At 34.9% G+C, this 25,953-nt stretch overlaps 1 protein-coding gene across 1 annotated transcript; it reads right to left on the bottom strand.

Moving 5' to 3' along the window:
- Nucleotides 1–2,237: 2,237 nt before the first annotated feature.
- LOC119069899 (C-type lectin 37Db-like) lies at nucleotides 2,238–3,090 on the bottom strand. Its single transcript, XM_037174111.1, has 3 exons — nucleotides 2,722–3,090; nucleotides 2,547–2,655; nucleotides 2,238–2,486 (listed from the first exon to the last, which is right to left on the bottom strand). Exons 1-3 carry the CDS (start codon nucleotides 2,938–2,940, stop codon nucleotides 2,251–2,253), a joined length of 564 nt encoding a protein of 187 aa, XP_037030006.1. The 5' UTR covers nucleotides 2,941–3,090; the 3' UTR covers nucleotides 2,238–2,250.
- Nucleotides 3,091–25,953: the final 22,863 nt, after the last annotated feature.

Genomic DNA, 25,953 nt, shown 5'->3' with positions numbered 1-25,953 from the left:
TAAAATTTCTTAAAATTCTTAAAAATTCTTAAAAAATTCTTAAAATTCATAAAAATTCATAAAAATTCTTAAAAATTCTTAAAAATTCTTAAAAATTCTTAAAAAATTCCTAAAAAATTCTTTAAAAAAATTCAAAAATATTTTGCATTTAATGTGAAAGTCAGGGTTTTATGACAGAAAATAACCTTAATGTACATAACGCTAAGTTCAATATGATGAAATGATTGAAAATGTGCTACATTGGCGTAAAACGTTAAATACAGAAAACGTGCGTACACTTGCTGCCGCGATAACTTAAGTAATTCTTTATAGGGATTCTTTGAAAAAACAGCCTACCGAAATCGGTCGCATTTTTTATATGTGGAATTTTTTATATGTGCCTAGAACGGACTTCAACCCTAGAAGCCAAAAGCACTTTCAAAAAAATTCTTCGAAGCTTGTGTGGCTGGTGAAAGGTGATCAAAAACTAATAACTTGCACTTTCTCACAAAAGTTTCTCCAGTTACACGAGCCGTGTGGCGCGTCATTAGAAAGGTAATCACATGTACTGTTTATAGAGATATGGATTTAGGTAGTCTGTGGTTTGGAGGTACATGGGTCTTAGTTCATTCGGTGAGTCTTGAAAGTAAGTTTAAGCATGGATGTACATGACATTAATTATTTTCTGGTGGTTCCGACCAGTGGGTAGTTAAGTTTGAAGATTGGATTTTTATTGGACTATTGGATATTCTTAAAAGAATTTTTCCCATGCTTAAAAAGCTTATGAAAGGGAATATTTGAACGAGCGTAAATATTGCGACCAGAGCGAAGCGAGGGCAGTAATTCGCGCGATTTAGGTAAGAAATATGCCATCATTCTAGCGCTTTTTAGTAGACTCATTTTTATTGGGTGTAAAACATCGCTCGCTGAACCGATGCAGTAGTGTGCCTTGAAAATGGACAATCGCGAAAAAATTTTTTGCTCCGAAATTTTTAATTATTTTAACTAACTCTGTGGGAAGAATGGATGACTGATGTACCAATGGTGAATGAAAGACCCGCATGAATGGTACTGGACTGAATTCAGATGAATCTGGAACGCGGAGCAGCGCAATTTTCTCTGAAGAAAGCTCTGACCCCGGTTGATGACGATACGGTTTGTAAATGAAGGCGATTCTCGGTACGTACGGTGTAGTTTGGTCTGTGCTCTGTCAGGCATTTCTTAAAAGGAACATTCCCTTGTTTTGGCGTGCCATTGTCAGCAACTATGTGAAAATTCTGGCGAAGCTATCTTTTATCGCTCAAGGACCTGACAAAAGGAGTCTATATTCCGTGGGTTGTCCCAACGTTTTTTCTTTTCGTTTTCGATGTTCGTGTCTATGTCTATAGAAGCAACATTGCCTATATAACTCCTCTTTAAGTTTCCTGAGCGCATATGACATCATTTCGTCGTAATTTTTCGATAATGTTGACGAACGATGCTTTTCTTCATGTCATCCGGAAGGCTTGAAAAGGTCTTGAAAAGGCTAGAGAAGATTTTGTGAATGTAGTCTTACGGGTGAATGGGAGTGTACCGGCCTAGGAAAATGACGCGAGTGCAGCGGGCGAAATGGAGTTCACTAGTAAACGTTCAGACGTTTGAAGTCTGTTCCTTTGGAGTGACGCGGAAAAAGGCAGAGGAAAAAGTATGTGTGTAGTTAACTTAAAGCAGTCACGGTTTAACTGTGAGTCGATAATCAAAAATGAACGAGTCGGTGGAAAGAACTATTATCTTGTGGTCTTGTGGAATGGGAAACTGTGCAGTTAGATCAATAAATTGAATGGTCGAACGAGGGACAGTAAGTTTTTTCTTTCTTCATTTATCTGCTTTGTTCTTGGAACTTGCTAGACTAGTAGCGATCATTCTTTCCGGTCATGGAAATAATGCGGTATCGTGATAACGTAGTTCCGGGAAACAAGCTGAACAAAGTTTGGACTCGGTTACAGGGAAGTAAACATTATTTCCAAGCCTGAACCTTTCTAATCAAGAGTCATACTGCATCTACTACTAATACAATGTTAAGTGCAGTGTAGAGTCTATACTGTAGACTAGAGTGGATCGATTTCACTAACATGAAATTCACGCTCGGATCCATTCGAAGCTTCTCGAGACTAATTTAACTACAACGTTACGCTGTGTGAAGCAATAGACCACAGATTACCGCAGTCAATTGCTACGAAATCACTTAGTTCCCAAATGATATCACATTGTCGCATGCATTGAACAAGGAGTTTATTTGAATTTCATTTCACAAATAAAGAATAATTCAGTAGTACACGTACGGTCATTCCAGCTCCAAGCCGTGTCTTTCCATCTTAGCTCCAAGCATCTTTCATTGATGTTGTTTGGTTCATCAGTTCCCCAATTGGTAAATTCAATTGGTTTGCCATTGGCTAACCAATACCATTCTCTAGAAGCGCCAAGGTCATTACCCGAAGTCCACAAATTCTGCGCTTCGTCCCCGCAACCTGATTTAACGTAAACATCAAAAATATTTAACAAATACCGCAGAGCTACCTACCACTTACCGGACGTGTTTATGAGCATTGAGATAATATTGTTTTCTTCCGTCGAATCAATGCTGGCCAATTCCATGCCATTGAATTTACAAATATGTGCGGCTTTGAACCAATTGACCTGCAAATACAGTCAAAAACATTCGCATATTGTTACCAGTGGAATTTTAATTGGGATTTGTGTTACCTTTTCTGTAGTGACCAAGAAGAATTGCTTGGAATTCACGAAATTACTTCTGATCGCTGGTTGATCTGGGGAAGTGAAAGCTACACCTTCATTTGAATTAGATACATCTTCAACTTCTATTGAATTAGCGACACCTTCGGCTGGCTCAGCAACCAAACCACTATTTGGTCGAAGCAAAACTGCGTAAAGACATGCGATAAATAAACCGATTTTGTTCATTTTCTCAGCTCTTCAACTTGGTGGATAAACAAAGCAAAATTAGATTTTGTTACCGGTACTTTGACACGAAAAATAACTAAAGTTAAAATTATCAACCTCTATTGGATATAATTCCGAAGAACACTAGAAAATTTTGACTTTTTCGCTGTGTGACTCAAGAGTTACACTTAATCTCTAATTTCACTTGATATATGTCCCCTTGATAAAAGACTAAGACAAAAGAAAGATATCAGACCAATTTAACGATAGCACTTGGACAATCTAAAATTGCAATATTATGATGCTGACATAAATGATTCTTCTACAGTACAACGCAATACGTCGTTAGCGCCGGTCGTATGGGACAAAACGAAATTATATCAGGAACAGTCTTAGAAACTGTGTCCAAGCAAATCACTTTTCTGAGTTTTTGAAGTGTGGAATCCACACTGGTGGATTCAAAGAACAATGGAAAATTTTAATTTTTTGGCCCTTGTGGTAGAACTTAACTTTTGTGAGAGAACCCATAAATCTATAATCTTCATTCACCTTTATAGATGATCCGGTCGTAAAAGCCTCGATCCGCCCCGAACCCAACCTTATTTTCAGATTTCAAAAATGTATCACACATTTCTGGTCAGGGCTTATTATTGGGAATTTCAGTTCTCAAAATTCTAAAAATTCTTAATAATTCTAAAATTTCTTAAAATTCTTAAAAATTCTTAAAAAATTCTTAAAATTCATAAAAATTCATAAAAATTCTTAAAAATTCTTAAAAATTCTTAAAAATTCTTAAAAAATTCCTAAAAAATTCTTTAAAAAAATTCAAAAATATTTTGCATTTAATGTGAAAGTCAGGGTTTTATGACAGAAAATAACCTTAATGTACATAACGCTAAGTTCAATATGATGAAATGATTGAAAATGTGCTACATTGGCGTAAAACGTTAAATACAGAAAACGTGCGTACACTTGCTGCCGCGATAACTTAAGTAATTCTTTATAGGGATTCTTTGAAAAAACAGCCTACCGAAATCGGTCGCATTTTTTATATGTGGAATTTTTTATATGTGCCTAGAACGGACTTCAACCCTAGAAGCCAAAAGCACTTTCAAAAAAATTCTTCGAAGCTTGTGTGGCTGGTGAAAGGTGATCAAAAACTAATAACTTGCACTTTCTCACAAAAGTTTCTCCAGTTACACGAGCCGTGTGGCGCGTCATTAGAAAGGTAATCACATGTACTGTTTATAGAGATATGGATTTAGGTAGTCTGTGGTTTGGAGGTACATGGGTCTTAGTTCATTCGGTGAGTTTTGAAAGTAAGTTTAAGCATGGATGTACATGACATTATTATTTTCTGGTGGTTCCGACCAGTGGGTAGTTAAGTTTGAAGAATGTGATTTTTATTGACTATTGGATATTCTAAAAGAATTTTTTCCCATGCTTAAAAAGCTTATGAAAGGAATATTTGAAGAGCGTAAATATTGCGACAGAGCGAAGCGAGGGCAGTAATTCACGATTTAGGTAAGAAATATGCCATCTTTCTAGCGCTTTTTAGTAGACTGCATTTTTATTGGGTGTAAAACATCGCTCGCTGAACCTTCAACTCAGAGCTCTCTTTGTTTCTTCAGAAATTAAATTAATTTTGAGTTTTCTAAACGGCCAGGTGAAAATAAAAGAGATATGCAGTAGTGTGCCTTTGATAAAGGACAAATCGCGAAAAATTTTTTCCTCTGAAATTTTTATTATTTTAACTCTCTGTGGGAAGAATGGATGATCGATGTACCAATGGTGAATGAAAGACGCATTAAATGTAATGGACTGAATTCGATGTATGATCTGGAAACGCGGAGCAGCGCAATTTTCTCTAGAGAAAGCTCTGACCCGTGTAATCGAATAAGTTGTAAATAAGTGCGATGCTCGGTACGTACGTGTGTAGTTTGGTCTGTGTCTGTCAGGCATCTTCAAAAGGACATTCCTTGTTTTGGCGTGCATTGCAACTATGTGAAACTGGCGAAGCTATCTTTATCGCTCAATCCGATGACCGAAAGGAGTCTATAGTTTTGGGTTGTCCCCACAGTTTTCTTTTCCGTTCGATGTGTGTCTATGTTATAGAAGCAACATTGGCTATATAACTCCTCTTAAGTTCCTGAGCGATATCATATTTCGTCGTATATTTTTTCGAATATGTTGCGAACAGCTTTTCTTCCATGTCATCCGAAGGCCTTAAGGTCTTGTTGAAAAGGCTACGAAGAGATTTTGTGAAATGTAATCTCTAACGGTGAATGGAGGTATCCGCCTAGGAAAATGCGCGAGTGAGCGGCGAAATGGATTCACTTAGTAAACTTCAACGTTTGAAATTGTTCTTTGGAGTGACGCGGAACAGAAGCAGGGAAAAATAATGTGTGTAGTTATCTTAAAGCGTCACTGTTTAACTGTGAGTCGATAATCACAAATAACGAGTCGGTGGAAAGAAAATTTTATCTTGCTGTGTCTTGTGGAATGGGAAACTGTGGAGTTAGATTCAATAAATTAGAATGGTCGAACGAGGGACATAAGTTTTTATCTTTACTTCATTTTATTCTGCTTGTTCTGGAACTTTGCTAGACTAGTACGATCATTCTTGTCCGTCATGGTAAAATGCGGTATCCGTGATAAGCTATTCGGGAAACAAGCTGAAAAGTTTTGGACTCGTTAACAGGGAATAAACATTATTTTCCAAGCCTGAACTTTCAATCAAGAGTCATACGTGCATCTACTACTAATTACAATGTTAGTGGCAGGTGTAGAATAACTTGTAGACTAGAGTGATGATTTCAACTAACATGAAATTCACGCTCATAACTAAAGTTAAAATTATCAACCTCTATTGGATATAATTCCGAAGAACACTAGAAAATTTTGACTTTTCGCTGTGTGACTCAAGAGTTACACTTAATCTCTAATTTCACTTGATATATGTCCCCTTGATAAAAGACTAAGACAAAAGAAAGATATCAGACCAATTTAACGATAGCACTTGGACAATCTAAAATTGCAATATATGATGCTGACATAAATGATTCTTCTACAGTACAAACGCAATACGTCGTTAGCGCCGGTCGTAGGGACAAAACGAAATTATATCAGGAACAGTCTTAGAAACTGTGTCCAAGCAAATCACTTTTCTGAGTTTTTGAAGTGTGGAATCCACACTGTGGATTCAAAGAACAATGGAAAATTTTTAATTTTTTGGCCCTTGTGGTAGAACTTAACTTTTGTGAGAGAACCCATAAATCTATAATCTTCATTCACCTTTATAGATGATCCGGTCGTAAAAGCCTCGATCCGCCCGAACCCAACCTTATTTTCAGATTTCAAAAATGTATCACACATTTCTGGTCAGGGCTTATTATTGGGAATTTCAGTTCTCAAAATTCTAAAAATTCTTAAATAATTCTAAAATTTCTTAAAATTCTTAAAAATTCTTAAAAAATTCTTAAAATTCATAAAAATTCATAAAAATTCTTAAAAATTCTTAAAAATTCTTAAAAATTCTTAAAAAATTCCTAAAAAATTCTTTAAAAAAATTCAAAAATATTTTGCATTTAATGTGAAAGTCAGGGTTTATGACAGAAAATAACCTTAATGTACATAACGCTAAGTTCAATATGATGAAATGATTGAAAATGTGCTACATTGGCGTAAAACGTTAAATACAGAAAACGTGCGTACACTTGCTGCCGCGATAACTTAAGTAATTCTTTATAGGGATTCTTTGAAAAAACAGCCTACCGAAATCGGTCGCATTTTTATATGTGGAATTTTTATATGTGCCTAGAACGGACTTCAACCCTAGAAGCCAAAAGCACTTCAAAAAAATTCTTCGAAGCTTGTGTGGCTGGTGAAAGGTGATCAAAAACTAATAACTTGCACTTTCTCACAAAAGTTTCTCCAGTTACACGAGCCGTGTGGCGCGTCATTAGAAAGGTAATCACATGTACTGTTTATAGAGATATGGATTTAGGTAGTCTGTGGTTTGGAGGTACATGGGTCTTAGTTCATTCGGTGAGTTTTGAAAGTAAGTTTAAGCATGGATGTACATGACATTAATTATTTTCTGGTGGTTCCGACCAGTGGGTAGTTAAGTTTGAAGATTGGATTTTTATTGGACTATTGGATATTCTTAAAAGAATTTTTCCCATGCTTAAAAAAGCTTATGAAAGGAATATTTGAACGAGCGTAAATATTGCGACCAGAGCGAAGCGAGGGCAGTAATTCGCGCGATTTAGGTAAGAAATATGCCATCTTTCTAGCGCTTTTTAGTAGACTCATTTTTATTGGGTGTAAAACATCGCTCGCTGAACCTTCAACTCAGAGCTCTCTTTGTTTCTTCAGAAAATTAAATTAATTTTGAGTTTTCTAAACGGCCAGTGAAAATAAAAGAGATACACAATCAATGATGTAGCAAATAGACCATTATTGTATCGCTTTTTCATCTGACTATAATTTTGAGGTCTTAAAAACACCAGCTTATTCAAAAATAGTTAGAAAACTGGGACTGCAATTATTGGAAAAGTTAGTGAGTCAAGGGAGATGGGGCCTAGTTTCAAACTCAAAACTGTCTTTACATTAATTAATGGTTTTTTGTCGCTTTGACAATGCTTTCATTTGAGCATTATGTCCAGCTCGTTTAAGATATGTCGCCTGTCCTAGAAGGAGAATACTGTAGAAATTAGAATTGGCTTTACGGGTAGCGTAAGGGGAACGTACCTGTGTTGCCTGTCCTAGAAGGAGAATTATATGGAAACTAGAATTGACAAGACGGTGCGTTCTGGGTAAAGGTGAAAAATGTGGAACTGAAGTGTGATTTTGCGGTAATTAGGTGTAAAAGGAGTAACCCTATAGAACCTGCTAAAGGAAGGCCGATATGAGACCGTACAGTAAATGAAGATTTTCCTGGGCGCGGACATGTGAAGTTTTCCCCGCTAGATTTTAATGCTCAACGTTGTTTATATGCTTACCAATATCGTCCTATTTAGTGCAAAAGGAAGTAGAACATACTTGGAATGGATTGAAATACTGCGGAATGAGACCACTAAGCTACAAAGGGTGTAGGACTGTGAACAATCTGAAACATACGAGATGAGACTCAAGCTCCTGAAAGAAATGACATATCTGAAGAATGAATGATGTAAATGAAAAACAAAGGCAAGAATGAAATAATACAAAGCTTATATGAGAAGAATTGGACTCAAGTGATCACAAAAGAAAACAATACAAGTAATGAAGTGAACCATGGACGTAAAATAAAGTAGATGACGAAGGAAGGACACTTGAAACAAAATGAATATGAAAGAACTAAAAAGGTACAGAGCGTGACAAAATAAGAAAAGGTAAAATCAAAGGGAAAAGGTAATTGATAAAAGATGATAAAGTAGCTAGTCCGACCACATAGATCGAGCGACGGTGGTTGAGTTAGTTACCACAGAAAGTACTCTGTGGTATATAAGAAAATAGTAAACCAGAGTGGTGTGCCCTACACTGATAGCATTCAGAACACACATTAAGTTCGAAAGGTGAAAGTTGAACGGGGAGAGTGGAGACATACTAATGTGTGCTTTGAATGTAATCAAGGAGAACGAAAAGGGGGGATTAGGGTCTGACTCACAATCAAACCAAAATCCTCACGTCCAATGTTCTCATGGGATCGCTCACAGGAGCACGTTTTGGTTACTCAAGTCAAGTCAAGTCACCACGTTTTCGCAAGAAATCGCAAGAAAGTCTGAGCCCAAACAAGTGCTTGCAAGAAGAAGCTTAGAAAAACCGAATGGTTCGGTACCAGAAGTTAACCATTTTGCGCTATGCGAAAAACGTTATTGTGCTGTGTAATCAGGAATTTACTTACAGGATTAACAAATATTTTGAACTCTACCAATAGACATAACAGCACAACGTTAAATTTCTGAAGAAATATTTCATTTATAATACAAATGACTACCGTAGATGAGTTAAAAGGATTTTGGGAACTAAAATCCCATGCCAAATGTTTTGATAAATATTATGTGAAAATAATGTTTTGCTGTAAGTGTGTGGTTCTGCACCGGTTCATACGTTCATAATATATCTGCAAAAACAACAAATGTATCATCAGGCTAAGTCCAATAGTAGATTATGTACCACGAAGAAATTATTTGTTTTATTTAAAGTTATCCTAACCAGTAAATCAAATTAAATATGACGAAGCAAAATGGACATGAGTTGTCCTCTTTCGTCCTGACATGTGATGTCAACTTTTGTTCACAAAAATCAGAAATGGTGAATTTTCAAAGACTTTGTAAAGAAATTTTGATTTAGGTTTGTCGTAATTTGTAAGTCTGCACCCTGTGAACCTTTGTATCCTGGAAATTGATAGGTATTGACGATGTATAACAATAGCGTGTAGTGATGATACCAATCAGGTATATGAAACCGGAAAATATGTGGTTGCATATTATAACAGTTTGGCAGCTCGAAAATGGAGAAATACTGAAAAAATAGGCGAACTCTAGTCGCATATAATGGAACTTACCACCTTCAGATCAGCGCACATAATATGTAACCATTTATTTTTGATCTGCAGATTGTAATATTCTATTTGTTTGGTGCTCGGAATGTATAATTTAAAGAAGCAGAACGTTAAATAATATTCTATTCGAAAATATCATGGAGAGAAGTTTTAAGAACAGAACAATAAAAAAAAATGTTTCGTTTCGCATTAAATTTGCATGGAAAGAAATTGTTTTTATCCCATGTTCATGTAAATTCCATGGTTTTCATTTTATTGTAAAATTTTGTTTGCTCCTTCACTGAATCACATTCTTTACATTCACTTGGAGCCGAGCTTGATTTCCTTTCCCAACAACACTCACGCGTTACCACACATCTGCCTACATTCGCTTAGTTGGTGGGAAAGCTCTATTATCCCGAATAATATCAAGTGAAACAATTAAGGGAAATTCTACCGTCCCGGTTAATTAGTATTAATAGTGATAATGACAGATTTAAGGCGTTAAGTTGAACTGAACTCTAATTTACGGTAAAAATTCTATTTAAAACAATCGATGACTAAATGTTCTCATTAGAACATATTGTTGATTCGCTTTAGGAAATAGTCAATTAAGATTAAGAGATTAAAAAGTGCAATTCATAAGCTTTCATTCATTTATTTAAAAAATAATGTTAATAGAGGCATCATGAATATAAAAAGGCATAGACGTTTCTCAGCAATAATGTCCTATTACAGTGAAACAGACATGTATATTCGGATAACAAATAGTAAAAGTGAGCCTAGGGCAATGGCATGAGAAGATAGGTGTTTTATTCTCGCGTTGTTAAGTAATTAGGTATGTTAATTAGCTAACGCCTAGAATAAAGTCGATGCTACTTTACCCTGCGCCGTAGGGACCTTAGAAGGGATAAGTTTATATACATTAGGATACAAATGTCCTTCATGTCATTTGCTTGAAAATATTGAATAAACTGACAGCACCAGCGCCACCTTAGTGGACATACAAACACAGTGTCACACATCCTTCTCCTTCGTTCAATTGTGCGTTTTAATTAACCTTATATTTTACATGGACTCACAGCCATCATTGGAAGCGGTTTTTCTAATTATTTTCGCAATAGGCCCTAAAGTTCCAGTCTGGACTATTGTGAGATTATAGTCCAAGCCATTCATTTAGGGCGAACGGGGTGTATCAATCCCTTCTTAAAGTTCTTTGCTCGTTGCATATTCGAAGCATTATTCGTAATATATGCACATACTCCATAGGGCATGCACATACACAGAATTATATGTGGTCTTTTGATGTGATGATATGAACGCAAAATGCATCGTAATTGAGAATTCCTATTGCGTTAATTTCATTTCAGCAGTTCTAACAACAAAATTACTTCTATTCGCTATGATGATGAGACAATTATGATGATTATATTGGTGGGTTGTGTGCAAATTTGTAGGAAAAAGACGATTTTGACTTTATTCAGAGAAAAATGTAAAATGTTAGTTTGAATCATTTACATGGTTCAGTTTGGAAATATCTATTTTTCATCGATGTTATATCATCAGAAGGATTTAATTTCGATACTGTGATACTTTGAATTTGAAATTGAACCATGAACTACCTCGGTGGTGCAGACTGTCATTATATTATATCATATAAAAGATACTCATGACGGCATTCTTCCATGACATGTTTGGTAATGTTGTAAAGCTTATAGACTTCAGGCTTTTATTATAATTTTGTTTGCAAAAGGAGTCAACAGGATCGTTCAACGTTCACCGGTGTCGTGAAAAAATAGGTTTTGATGGTACAGAATGATTTTTTAGGTACTAGGTGACTAATGAAGCATTTGAAAGGCGATGAAAGTTATAGTTGCTAATGTCTGGACGGCACAGGAAAACTTCCTACCAAAGTTCGATGGAGCCAATTATCATCCGGGCGGAATTTTTCATAGAAATACGGACTATATGTGGGCTATATTAGAGCTGACCTATTTACCGACACAAGTGCAAATCGAGACTGTTGAAACCACTGACTTATTCACGTTCTGAAAAACCGTTCGCTAATTGTTAAAATATCGCGATTTCGTCGTAGAAACGTTCTTTCTAACTTAAAAGTTTTTTTTAGCAAATTCGACTCCAGAACTCACCTCCGGCTCGTGCTGAAAAGTGAAATTAGCTTAAAGTGACCAAAAATCAAGCTTGGATAATTTGCATTTGCGAGTCGTCTTCGATTATGCCGTTGAAAAGCAAATTTGGCAGAGAAGAAATGGGTGCGTTAATTTAAGATATCAAGATCAATTTTTCATTACACCAACTACGAAAATTATAATTTGTAGGCCTGCTAAGAGACCCGAAAGTAAACATGTCCAGTTCGAGGGACGAGAATTAAACACAAATCCTTGAGATGTTTCGCGTCTTTATTGATACATCATCAGTCATGTGGGATATCTGTACAATATCAGAAACAATTTCTTTAGCCAATTACAATTATTTTAGACAATCTTTTCTGCAAGCAAATTAGATTGTTGCGTGCCAACAGTAGGTATATCCCATAAACTGCTCGAGATAAAAGTTTGACGACAATTATACACAGCTATTTTAGTAGAATTAAAACCTTGACACAAAATTATTATTTTTTTCGCTGTTCAATGCATACAACTTCCGTTTTTACTCAATCGAAACCCATTGACCGCAATAATTTAATTTAAATATTCGGAAAACTCCCTATGCTAAATTTCCAATTTCCACAAATAATAATCCTCGTCCTCTTTTCTTTGTGCCCACCGAATTACCCATACCGAATTTCCACTTTCCATTAGAATTAATAGTTATTATACCCCCCTCAACCATCTACATAAATACAATATTGTACTAGCGTGGAGAGCCTCGATTGAATTTTTTTGTTTCGGACGAGGAAAATTTGTAAGAATTAAATAAATAATTAAAAGCGATGTTCATCGGCGAAGAAAAATGTAGTAACGTTTCAAGTCGCTATATACCAGAACGACGACAATTCTAAGAACACTATCTTGAAAATCTTGATCTGAATGCTGATATGGTATTGCCATTGCATAAAAAATGAGAAATCTACTCATTTCAAAATTGTTATTCATGAGCCGAGAATTATAGTGTCAGTAATTTGCTGTAGCAATAAGTTGATGAGATTTTGGTCCCTGCGGATTTGTTTAAATAAATGTGAAATTATAGTGTAAAGTGAACGTGTTTCCTTCATTGTATGTTTAGAATAGCTGATTAAATTAGATTTTGCATTCTATCGAAATATTTTCAATGGAACGTTTCCGAAACAGTCTAAAGCCTAGAGCTTTTCACGGTTTTAGTTTTAATAAGTGATTGACTGGATAGGTACGGTTCTACCGAAATATCATATTTCGTGTGCCTATTTTGTCGTCAATGTGCTCTGGATTGGATATTTGTTTTTACTTGCGATAATTTCTTTTTGTATATGATGTCATATGACAGTTTGATTGTAACGAAAGGGATGAGAAGGACACTTTAGACGTTGCATTGGAGGTTGAAACATTTTTATGCCTAGGTTTGTGTAAAGAATGCAGAATTGATGCAACTCTGAAACGGAAGGAACCGTCGTCACATTGTTTTTCGATTTAATAGTTGTGTTGCGGTTCAATACGAGTCAAAATATACATTTTGTGGATTACATTTATTTCGTTTAACAAATAATGAACAACTTTCTAGCTGTTTGTTGGATATGGATATGCGGTCGTAGCCGGGTACAAAATGCCAAAACATAACATTTTTCTGTTTACATTTCGTGGTGTCCACAAATTCAAAGGCAGAAACGAACAAAGTTTGTAAAATGTCCGTTCAAAAATTACATCTGTCACGAGGGGCAAATCAGCCAGAACAGTTTATGCAAAAGTTACTATGAGTTATGCAGGACATTTATTTGGGAGTTATACAGAGTTATACAGAGTTACACTGAAACAGGAGTTACAAATAATGAGTTATGGAAGGCAGGGCTTATTTTAGAGAATTTAATTTCTGAAAAATTCAGAAAATTCCAAATAACTATTCCGAATAATTCGGAAAGAATTACGACAAAATTCAAAATTCCACAAAATAAGTCCTGATGGCAGGTGGTGCCCCTCGATCCGTCTTGAATTTTATCAATTTATGACCATATAGACGTCTTGTCTGGTGGATTCTGAATCCTAAATGCTACTAGGACCGATGAACAATTTCTTGTCTGATGTAGAAAGTGGTGAGTTTCATTTCAATGGTGTCCGATTTATTATAATTTATCAAATGTCCCACTATAGTCATACTCTCCTGATTCGGTTCACTTGTTGTAAAATGTGAAAAATAGGGATCACTGGATTTACGTTATGCATCAATTCCCTTTTCGCAGATGAAAATCATTTTAAAGAACTCTTTTAAATCAAAGTGTCAAAACCCATTGCGTAATTAGATTAACAGGCTTATTAACACGCATAAGCTATCACCACATTATAATTTGAGATAGTTTAATGACACCATGATATTGTATATGATGGATATTACCATCGTTAACGGCAATATATAAAAAAAATTACATTATTGGCTACCAGCACACACGCCGGGACCGTTTCCATTTTAAAATATTATATTTAATCACATGAACGGAAGAATTATTCCAGGTTGTGGGTTGTGGTGATGCAGTAATAACTGGAGAGAGAAAATATTATTATAGGAAGAGGATATATTATCTATACAAGACTGTAAGTGATTTTTTAGTGATGTAAATTTTCAAAATTCTAAACTTATATATGGATCCGTTCCGCATAGTAGTACTAATTTGTTAAGCTTAATTGAGCAGCTATTGTTTAAGCAACAATTTAAACTTTGTACTCGCTTAGAGATTATTATTATTAAGAAGGTGTTTTGGAGTGAATGTAAGAGATACACTATCGACAATTTACGCTTATTCCCTCCGGTATTTAAATATAGTGATTTTATAAAATTAAAGGTTATTATAGCGTAAATAACACTGCGCACAATGCACCGTAACTTGAAAAAGTTTAAATAAACCAGCATCGATGATTACAGAAATTAAGTATGGCAACCTAAAATAATAAATGATTTCGTTATAACAAAAACCAATATTTTAATGAGGTGTAAAGTTTTCTTTCTGCTAGAAAATTTATGATAAAAAACGATTATGTAGTGTATGATTTAATTATTAGAGCGCTTTGATGTAGGAGAGAGAGGTAATAAAAAAAATTACACGGGTACTGAACATAAATAATTCTTTAATGGAAAGCGATTTTTTTTAATAGGATGATACAAACAACTACGTCTGTGTCTGTACATAATCTATAATTGAAATTATGAATTATACTATGCTATAGAGGAAAAGGACTGTAAAAGTGTTTAGAGTACAAATTTATTGAATTGTACGTAATATAACCAGCGTGTGCACATACAACGTAGAATAATAATTTTACTTCCTTTTTTTTAAGGCAACCAAAGTGTAATTAGGTGGAATTATATAAAAAATAAAAGTTCATTTAAAAGAGGGTGCGTTCATTGACACTTACTAGAGAAAAAAAAGTGCGCAAGAAGATATAACTAACAGTGACTAGTAGAAAAGTTTTCCTCGAATTACTACAAAATGAACGGTCAGCAGGATTTGAGAACGTTTAAGCTTGAAGTGCGGATTTGTGCAGAATCCAAAACTAGGTCCCACCTCTTGGGTTGGTCAGGTCCATTGACTGACTAAATTTTTCATTCAAATTATGTGACAGATGGATATTCAAATATGAAACCTCTATCTGTGTCTCGACCACAGGATCTTGTAACTGCACTCAATACTTGACTAGTAGGCATCCTGGGAAATATATTTCTAATTCAATAATTTTAATGTGCTGTTCCGATATGTAAACGTGTTACTAATTAGTATCCTTGGTAGCAGCCTTGATGGTGCGTTTGTTTTCACAAGGACGCAAAATGTAGTACGCAATCGATTGGAAATTTTCTCGAATCGTTATTAAATGCAAAGTAACTTCAAATAATAAAACAAACCGCAATGCGAATTGACGGCTTAATTCGGAGCAAATACTGGTAAATATCTAAATGCTGTTACATGATTTTCGTCGAATCCTTTCCCTTCTCGATAAACCCACAATATCCCGTAAAAATACCATTCAACCCATTGTATATAAAAATTGTAGTTACAGAAATTATGCAGTCAAGCTGGAAATTTGCGCTTTCCTCGTGTTTGTTTTTCAACTGCGACCATGCATCATCATTGAAATAATTTTCGAAAAGTTTACCAGCCATAGGTATTTACAACAGACTGTTAGAGCAATGAACATTTTTTTTGTTCACAAAATTTCTACATGTCGAAGAGTAAATTAAATTTTCCCAAAATTTCCATCAATTCTCAATTATTTATTTTTCATAAATAATTCCCCGAATTTCCGATCTTAGTTGTGAAAAAAAGGTAATGATGCCACCGAGTGATAATGCTTTTCCTAAACGACGTTAACATGACCAAAGACTATCGCAAGCCAGTTTAGAAAACGTGGAGCGTTTTCAGAAATGATGTAAAAATTCGAAATCCAATGCAGTCAACACAACACCATCAGATGAGACTGCGACGTCCACTAATCGACATCAATGAACCTTTTGCTCAGATAGGTTCAAGAGAATGGGCAAGCTTTATGGAAAATGGTTCGAAATGCACGGGCCAGAGTTCGAGGAATGCCAGCAATAGCAAGCATGGTATTTTAATGCTAAAAACCCCTAAATCTAGATACACTCAGAGTGACAGAGTGATATACTTATGCCTGAAGATCAACAGCAGATACACCATCAAAGTGATTCAGTCATACGACCCGCATCCACCCATGTTGACGAAGAAGTAGAACTATTTTATGAAGAGAAAGCCATTTATAAAAACCCTTCACACTACCAGTATTTAGTTGGTGATTTCAATGCGAAGTTCGGACAACGATAAGAAGATTCCGAAGTTTCTATTGGCAGTTTCATCAGCTACGACCGAAAAAACGAACGTGGAGAAACTTTACTCAATTTCCTACAGGAAATTTACTCGCAATGAATTGAACTTAGGCACTACACGTGCAGATGGTGTAGGACAGGGTGACACCATATAACCTAAGTTATTCACATCAATTCTGGAGAGTATTTTTAAGAAATTAAACTGTAGTAAAATGAGCATCAACATAAATGACAAATACCTGAATAATCTCCACTTCGCAAATGACATCTGCCTGATGGCAGATGATCTAGATCAGGCGCAGATCATGTTGCAACAGTTGAATGAGGAGTCAGGCAAAGTCGGACTCAAGATGAATTTGTCGAAAACGAAAATCATAACAAACATTGACGATGACAGAGACAATTATGTGTACCTAGGTCACAAATTGAAGTTGGGTCCGGACAACCAAAATGCAGAAATAAAACGTAGAGTTGGTATTGCAAGGGCAACGTTCGGAAATCTCAGACTAATTTTCAAAGGCAAAATGAGCCAAAGTGCGAAACGTAAAGTCTTTGATGCGTATGTCCTTCCCGTGTGCTCCCATATGGAGCAGAAACGTTACCGTGAGTGGCGTAAAGAACCATAGAACGGAGTATTCTTGGAATTACGCTCAGAGATAGAATGACAAATCAATGGATCCAACAGCAAACTAAAGTCGTTGATGTCATGGAAAGAATAGTATCTTTAAAGTGGAGCAGAACGAACGTTCATGAGCTGTAGACCACCCAAAAGACGGCCTAGAGGTAGGCCACCAGAGAGACGGACTAATCGTATAAAGAGGTGTTGCTCGATAAGCATGGAGTTTTTGGTGTCGGAGGTTCGAAATTTGGTGAGGACATGATTTTATTTAAGGTTAATAGTTCAAAATAAGTGACAAAAAGTGTACTTAAATGCTTTTAATTTCCCAAGAGTGGAAAATGGCTTATTACATTACTAGGGACAAGACGAGAATTGGTTTAAGTAATCACAGCATGTAATAAATATTACGCACATATGTATCTAATATATATTACACACTTGTCACGAAGAAGTCGAGGCTTGCCGAGACTGATAGTGACAAGTGTGTACTCTATTTTATCACATAAGCGAAAACGAGACAACAACATAGACCTGAAGTGTAATTTTTGAATTAAACTTCTAGTTAAGTAATTTTGACATCCGAACACCGCGCGTATGTGATAAATATTTTGACGAGTTGGTGATTATGATCCAAAGCCGAAGGCGCGGGTCATAATCCAACTCGTCAAAATAAACATTTGGACATAGGTGCATATCATTTTTTATGTAAAGATAAACCCAAACTCCTTCTACTGTCTGATGCATAATGTTAGTCTTACCACACAGAGACATATAAAATCCATTACAAAACTCAGAATAAAAATGAAAAGTGACCTTTTAGTGTGATTGTTTACCTCGGCTTCGCCTCGGATCAACAAATTTCACACGAAAACTGGACCTTTCAACTTTTGATCCCATGTAAATAACTAATGAATACTACATTTCGTGCAAAAGATTTCATTTGGAATTGGAAATATTGACTGTGGTTATTTAAAGAATATCTGAATACTAAAAACGGGGTCACATCGCTGTTCAGTGGACTAATGTTTGAACTAAAAATGTCCAGGTGTATAAGAATTTTAAATTGCCATAAAAAACAAACCCAAGGATTTGTCTGTAAAATAGTCAATGATCGAAATGAAAATATCGCTACTTGTTCAGTGTTCATATAGTGATGCGATGAAATATATTGTTGGAAATCAAAGTTTGAATCGAATCATGTTTATATTATCCATTATGCGTATGATGTAGTTCAATCGGTTTACATCCAATCACATGCAATTTTAATTGGACGATAAATTAAAAACATGCATTTATTATATCCAACCGTATGGGACACACATCACAACTGATTATAAGTCAAAGTTATTTTTTTTTCTGGAAAATAAAAAAAAAATCAATACTATGGAGACAGGAATATTACCTAAAATCAATGCACTTGAAATAACATCCAAACATAAAAATAAAACATTTCTTACTTGGCATTACAAATGTAGTTTTGTGCCAAAGAAAAATCAATTGATTTTATCGCTCTCCGGAAAATTACATTGCATCCCAGATTTTACATGTTTTATGATTTTGTAAATGGAAGTATTTATAAGTAAACTTCGGATGCATATCCGTCTTGGATGCTCCGAATAGAATTTCATTTTTATCCATCAAATTCTTGATATTCACATTAGTTTCGACTTTTGCAACTTCATTTCGTACACAAATGGGCGAACTATTTGATTTAAGCCTCCATTTTCGATGCCGTTGAATTCCGTTGTGTATGCAGACTGGCAAAGTATCCGAAATATGGCACGTCTGTCTCCGAAGAACATTACGATGAACTAATGCGATGGACACTTTTTCAAATAATATTCTATGGATTGTCATTGTTGTATCTAATAATAACGTGTACATTACAGGCTAGTCTCCTAGGTAATAACGTTAGTAATAAAGAAATCGTATCTCAAAATACATAGCAGTTCATTTATCCCACGAGATTTTAAAATCAGTGGAAACATTTTTGTTAGTCAAACAGTAGGGGCTGAAAATGTTACTGTTTTCTGTATCTGCATTATACTTAGTGCCGCCGGATTGACTAGTGAAGACTGCTTGAATGTTTTTTTTTGTTTCTTAAAAATTCTCCTAGCATCGATGATGCACTAAATAGAACTAAAAAAATATTTATGCCATCTAGGCTACATTTAACATTTAATTTTGTTCAACGATAGCTTATTTCGAAGATATCGAGATTGATAAATAGATATTTTAGTTACTTCAGGTATAGTTATTCGTAGCTTGTGTTTTCACTTGAATTCGTATTGTATCAGCAAAAAACACTATTAGAAGGTAAAAAAGAAATATAAGGATTTTATAATGATATCAGTTCTTTCAGAAGTATTATTTGAGTTTAATTCGTTTTATAAAAGATGAATAACCCAAACCCAAGTACATCGAAAAACCCGAATTTATTGATCTACATACAAAATTTCACGAAAATCCATAGAAATGTTTAAGAGTTGCTAAATCCTACTTTTCCATGCTATAGCTAACTAAGTAATTAAATATGAATGTAGTTTATTTGGATTTATCCTGTTGTTTTGATTGGGGCACTTTGTTCTATTGTTCATAGATTGCTTCACGTTCGATTCATAATCACTCACATTCAGTTTATTGATCTCGCATAACGCTTAAATCAGAACGATCATTATAACTTGGCCGATTTCTGGGTGGTATGTGCGCAACATTTATATAAGTGTAAGGAACATGGTACACTAATCGAGCAACAACATAATTAAATGGAAACGAATTAAAACTCAAGAGAATCGCGGGAACTCTGATGAAATGCGAAAGTGGGGAAAAAAATGTTCTACTCTAAATCGATCCATTTCAAGTAATTAATTTTAAATAAAACGCACATTGAAAAAAAAATAAAAATTGTCACTGGAAAAGACTTGGCAGAATACAAACTTCGTCACCTTCAAGTGTTAACAATATGGGTGAGAGGCTGCGTTTTTTTACATGTACATTGCTGTAATAAAGAGGCTGAGTCTTCAGCAGAGACAGCACAGACACTGTCATGTATTGAAGCGGTAATTTTTTCATCGTTATGCATATGGTTGTATAAAGGAAAGAAACATTCGTAAGCTGGAGGTTGGGGAACCACAAGCACATCATATATACACAACATCTTCAGTCTTCACTTCACTTTATTGAATATTTTAATAAGAGTTTCACATTGCAGTAGGTCTATTAAAATATGCTTAGGTGTGAGGTACAGCGCCTTCAAAAGGAAAAAAAGCACAGATTGTCACTTTTATTATTGAATTCATTTAATTCAATTAAAACGGAAGGATTTGTAATAATACATTATGTACATTACGTGGATTGATGTTTTGACGAGTGGGATGGTTCCCAGCCGACCCGAAGAGGAGGTCTGTATAATACTTACTCGTCAAAACAACAATTTGTCCCATGCGAAAGTTGAATATTAAATAGCAATTCTTGCAAGATCCTTGGTGAAAAGCTTATTGACGTACGCCCTTGACGTGTTTCTACTATGAGCAGCCATGAACAGTCATCTCATTAATGAATAAATTTAATAAATTTTCGAAGCATTTCATTTTAGCTAATTAATTAATTTATCGATTAAATTAGTTCAAAACAAATGAAATTAAATATGTTCATTAATGTTAACGTTTGATGGGTGCTCGTAACTAGAGGATCGGAATTAAACACAACAAAATATGTACCATTTGCGATTCCATTCGTATTTTTTTTTATCAAAGTGGGTTTCGAAATTTCTACTGGTGCCGCTCATAACTAACACTTTCACATCGGTCACTTTATATTATGTCCTTGCTTGTAAGTATGTGTGATTACTCCACTCGCCTTCGGCACGTTTCTCTAAGTTCACACTTGCCAAAACAACAAATTTATAACCAAGAAGACATGCTTCTATGCAGCATTAATACATTACTGTCTTACTGGGACGTTTTTTGTTGTGGGAAGGTTGTTTTTTGAGCCGAAGCCAAGGAATGAATCCCACACTCGTCAACAAGAAAATTTCCAAGCAAGACAGTACGCTTTTGAGCGAGACAATAATGACGAATTTTCTGGACGCCAGACAACTAAGTGCATTTTCACTGTCACAAACAGTGATGGCATAATTTCTATATAATTCTAGAGGACGAACCGACAAAGTTATTTGACACTTTACTTGATGACTGAATTTTTTTTTTGCATGCGTTGGAAGTAAATTACACAGAATTGAAACAGAATTAATTCTTTTAGTTGGTAATAGGCTACGATCCATTGCTGTTAATATCAAATGTACTCGCCGAATTTAATGCAATACGACTGGTTGATATATATCTATAAACAGTATATTTCGTTTGAAAAGTAACCCTATCACCATATTTCAGGTGTCAAGGGTGCAAGGTATATTCTAAAATTGCATGTAATAATATTAGCAGAAGAAAAATCTATAAAATTTAAATATTTATGATGCGAAAGTCTGGGGCCGACAAACCATTGAATTAAATAACTAATTTCATTCATATTCATTGTTCCCCATCCATCCATCCATCCATTAAATGAATAGCTTTGTAAGTGATTCATTGGAACCATATAACTAACATATTGTATATACATGCATACTTAACAACAATATACAAAATTCATTTTGAATTGATATATATTAATTCAACATACACGAAAAAAAAGGAATTTGATTTGATGGGCAAGCTTTCACTTCAACTTGGACAACAATTTAATAATTGTTTAACTATATATGTATATTATACACCGTTTCGTCTATGCGTGATATGTTTATTGGAATTAATTTTCCGAAATGGAATCTCTTAACGTCAACAAACGTGTCCTTTTATCCTGATCGATTATTGCACGAAATTTAAATATTTATTATATTCATTTAATGCAATGTTCGTGATACGGTATAAATTTCAAAATTACATTTTTGTTTTAATTATATGTGCGTTAGAGGTATTCGATGGGAGAAATTAATATAATAACAGAATTTTAGTATCAATTTCTCTGAATAAATTTTGTCGATGATTTGTTGAGAAAATGAGAACTGTGTTTATGAGATGCCAATTTACGTTGCAGTTTCGTTGCAAACCTGTGTTCAAGAAGTGGTGGCTAGACGTACGAGCGAGCTTGTTAATTTTAATGGAGAGAAATTTTATTCAACTGAACAAGGGGATGTGAATCGTGAACTGCAGCAGTTTAGTTACGTAATTACACAATACGGAATATAAAGTTTGCACAAATAAAAACATCGCATCGCGATAAAAATGTTTGTCAATTGTTCGAAAAGTGAAGAAAACAGAAATATTTACTCAAAAGGGATTTGGAATAGTTTATTAAGCTCCTGAGTAACTTGTCTCTAAATTATTTTCATTCTTCTTCCAAGGTGATTCTTTTAAATATTTTGACTTCTGATATCTGTAACATCCGAAGCGTGGCATATCGTACTTCACAAGAAAATTTCTTGATAAATTAGTGCATAACGTTAGTGTGCTCAAAACTCAAAGTGAGGAACTACGCAACGTTGAATTGTTAGACTGCTTTCAGATTGTAGTCTTCGCAAACGGTTGAATTTTTTTACTTCTACACATTTGAGATGCAAGTAGATTGTGACGTGTGTTGAAGTATGGAGGAGCTCGAGCTGAGGGAAAAATGCTAGTTGTGTACAAAACGAATCATGCCAAAGGTGGCGAAATCATTTTTCACACTTTTTAAAGGTTCGCGAAAAGCTTTTGAGATTTCCCTTAGCAGTTTAGCAAGGTGGACGTATACAATTAGCAGTATTCTTTTTGTACCAATTTAAATAGTGTTATGCATTTAACAGAATCGAAGAAAGATTCAGACGAATTCTATAAGTTAAAGTCACGAAAGAGTCGCTGAAATCTAATAATCATTTAAGTCGACACTGATTAACGTATTAAAAGATGGCTAACAATCTGCTTGTGAGGGCTGATAAAAACGATATCGATAAGAAATTAGCCGTCATAAAAGATGTCCGCCTTTTCTATCCTTTCCGGCTACCTTCCTTAATGTGACCATTCATAAAATTCGTCGTTATAGGTATTGGAAAAACCACGACAAGGAGAGAGGGTAGTCAAACCTTTTGAAAATTTAGTGGAATTCTTTTATGGACGATCCTCATACAATTCGCCTGATACAAAACTCAGAAGAAAAGTCAAGGATCTCGTTCTTGCATTATTATTAACCTCCGCTTCGTCTCAAATCAACGAGGTTCACACGAAAGCATAGTACCACAATTGACATCGGTTCGAAAAACTTCATAATGGTGAAAAAGTTAAATGAAGGAATTCATCGCACAGAAGGTACAAAAAATTATAGAATTTTCGGATATTTAGGAACTTTTTACCTCGGAAATGAAACTTGATAAAAAATATGAAAATAATTTACTTATGCACAGCATTTACTCACTGAACTTTATCGAACACTGAAGAGTTTGCACCCAAAGAAGATTTTATCTAACTCGACCTGACGATAAAACATTTTTCAAAGCTCGTGCCACATCCATTCAGTCATAAAAAAAATACTGCACAAGCACATCATACAAATTATGCTTTTCCCAAACGTAGTCAAGCGAACGATTCTTATAAAATGTTCCAAACGGTGTGAAGGTACTTATGTTTTAACAGAATTTCCTCTCGTAATTCACACATCAGACATTCCTATGCCAAAATTAATTAATTAAGAAAAGTTTACAACTTCTTTGTATATAATTTCCTGTCTTAACAAGTCTTTAAAATTATTTATAAAAATAATATCTGTTTGAAAATAAGTTTTCTGCATAGTTACCGCTGCCGTTAAATAAGAATATGGTTGGTTTTGAAAGTTTGAATCAATATCGTCTAACAATTGAAATGTTTTTTCCCTTTTTAGTTTCGGAAAAGTGTAATGCTATGATGCACACAATCACTTGCTTTTTATGTATCGCATAATTAATAAATGGTAGTAGCTTATTGGTTCGGACCGAAAATGGCAAATACCGAGCTCAAACGAGTTAATATTTCTGTTTAAACATTATAATTTTCCTGGGATCAATATATCGATTTTGCAACAAGATAAACTCAATTGGCGTACCATGAAATCTTAGAACAAGCTTAAAACAACCGTTGGAGGCAAAACTGAATACTAAAAACCTTCATATGAAAAAAGTGACTAACTCAGCGTTGAATCCATCCTCATTCATGATATTCTCATATCAAGAAAGGATTGAAATTAATATTTGAATTCATTAATTCACCTACTCGTTCACTCAAAATTCATATTCTACGACACCCTTATGAGTACTGGAAGCATTATTTTGAGTCGCATGATAAAGTTCAAAAAGTTATAGAGTAGATGTGGGTAAATCAATAGACTTACCCATCGCAAATATACTAAACTTGTACAGTCTGACTAGGACGAAATGTTGGATTGTTTAACTTTAATATTACCCGAACTAACCGAAGAATTAGCAATCATCCCAATAAGTGTTGCTGAAAATAGCCGAAAAAATAGGCGTATACACTCTGTGCTACTAGAAATTCACTAAGTAGTAAGTACAGTTTTTAACATTCAAAAGTATCGACATATTATACATTTTTTATTTTGCTCACTTCTCTCATTTCTCCATATACTCGTTATGGAGTAATGAGAGAAGTTGGAGAAATAAGAAATGTATAATATGTCGATACTTTTGAATGTTAAAAACTGTAGTCAAAAATTTCCAACTTTTTTCACCTAAGCTGACGAATAACTATTCTTTCGTAAACAAACTCAAGGCTGATTTAGAAGTAGTTTTTCAGTTATTTGGGAGATTCTTTGTCGAATTCAGAAATAATATTTCTTCAATATTTTAAAGTTTCACAAGATCATAACACACGACAGGTTTCCTCAGTGGTTACGTACTGGCCTTTCACCACATTATTCCGCACAGAACGTTTCTAGCGAACGCATTTTATATCGAATTTTTTTAAAACTCTCGTTATCTTTATTTAAGTATGCGAAAAAAAGACTGCTCACAATGACGCAGCCCGCACAGCCCCTAAAAAAACGATCTTTTCAATAATCAAAGGTTACAACATATAAAAATCATCTACCTTATACGGTCCCAAAGTCCCCAGAATACACGCAGCGTTGCGTCTTTGTATCGCAATTGAAAATTTCTGCAATAAATAATCCATTGAACGCGGTTCCCCTGAAGCGGCCTTCATAACTTTTCCTAATTTTGCAATGAATTTCCTTGTTTCAGATCCATACAGCCTAAAGTCTCGAAAGCTGGAGGAGTAAACAAATAATTTTCTTTTACGTGTTACGGCATGTTTCATTTTCATTTACATTGCCTAATCACGTAAAGCATTGTACTTACGAGGTTCCAAGTTGTTATTTGACCCCACTTATCAAATACACAACTTGGAACCTCGGAAGTAATATACTATTATCACATACGCGCGGTGTTCGGATGTCAAAATTACTTAACTAGAAGAATAATTCAAAAATGACACTTCAGTTCTATGTTGTTGTCTCGTTTTCGCTTATGTAATAAAATGAAGTACACACTTGTCACTATCAGTCTCAGCAAGCCTCGACATCTTCGTGACAAGTGTGTTATATAATAATGATTGTGTATATCGCATTATTAGCAGAGGGATTCTTTTGAAAAACAGCCTGCCGAAATCGGACACATTTTCTAGTGGATTTTTTGATATGTGCCTAGATAGGTATTGGTCCCGAGAAGCCAAAACCACTTTCAAAAAAATTCGTCCAAGCTTGTGTGGCTAGTGAGAGGTGACCAAAAACCTAAAACATGCACTTTTCTTATGGAAATTTCTCGTAGGCCACGAAACGTACAAGGTCGTGTGGGTTGTCATTACAAAGGTAATTGCATGTACTTTCGGGA

Source organism: Bradysia coprophila, assembly GCF_014529535.1.
Source record: "Bradysia coprophila strain Holo2 chromosome X unlocalized genomic scaffold, BU_Bcop_v1 contig_416, whole genome shotgun sequence".
NCBI lineage: Eukaryota > Metazoa > Arthropoda > Insecta > Diptera > Sciaridae > Bradysia > Bradysia coprophila.
The sequence above is the reverse complement of the archived record's forward strand: the minus strand, read 5'-3'. Positions and strand labels throughout refer to the sequence as shown.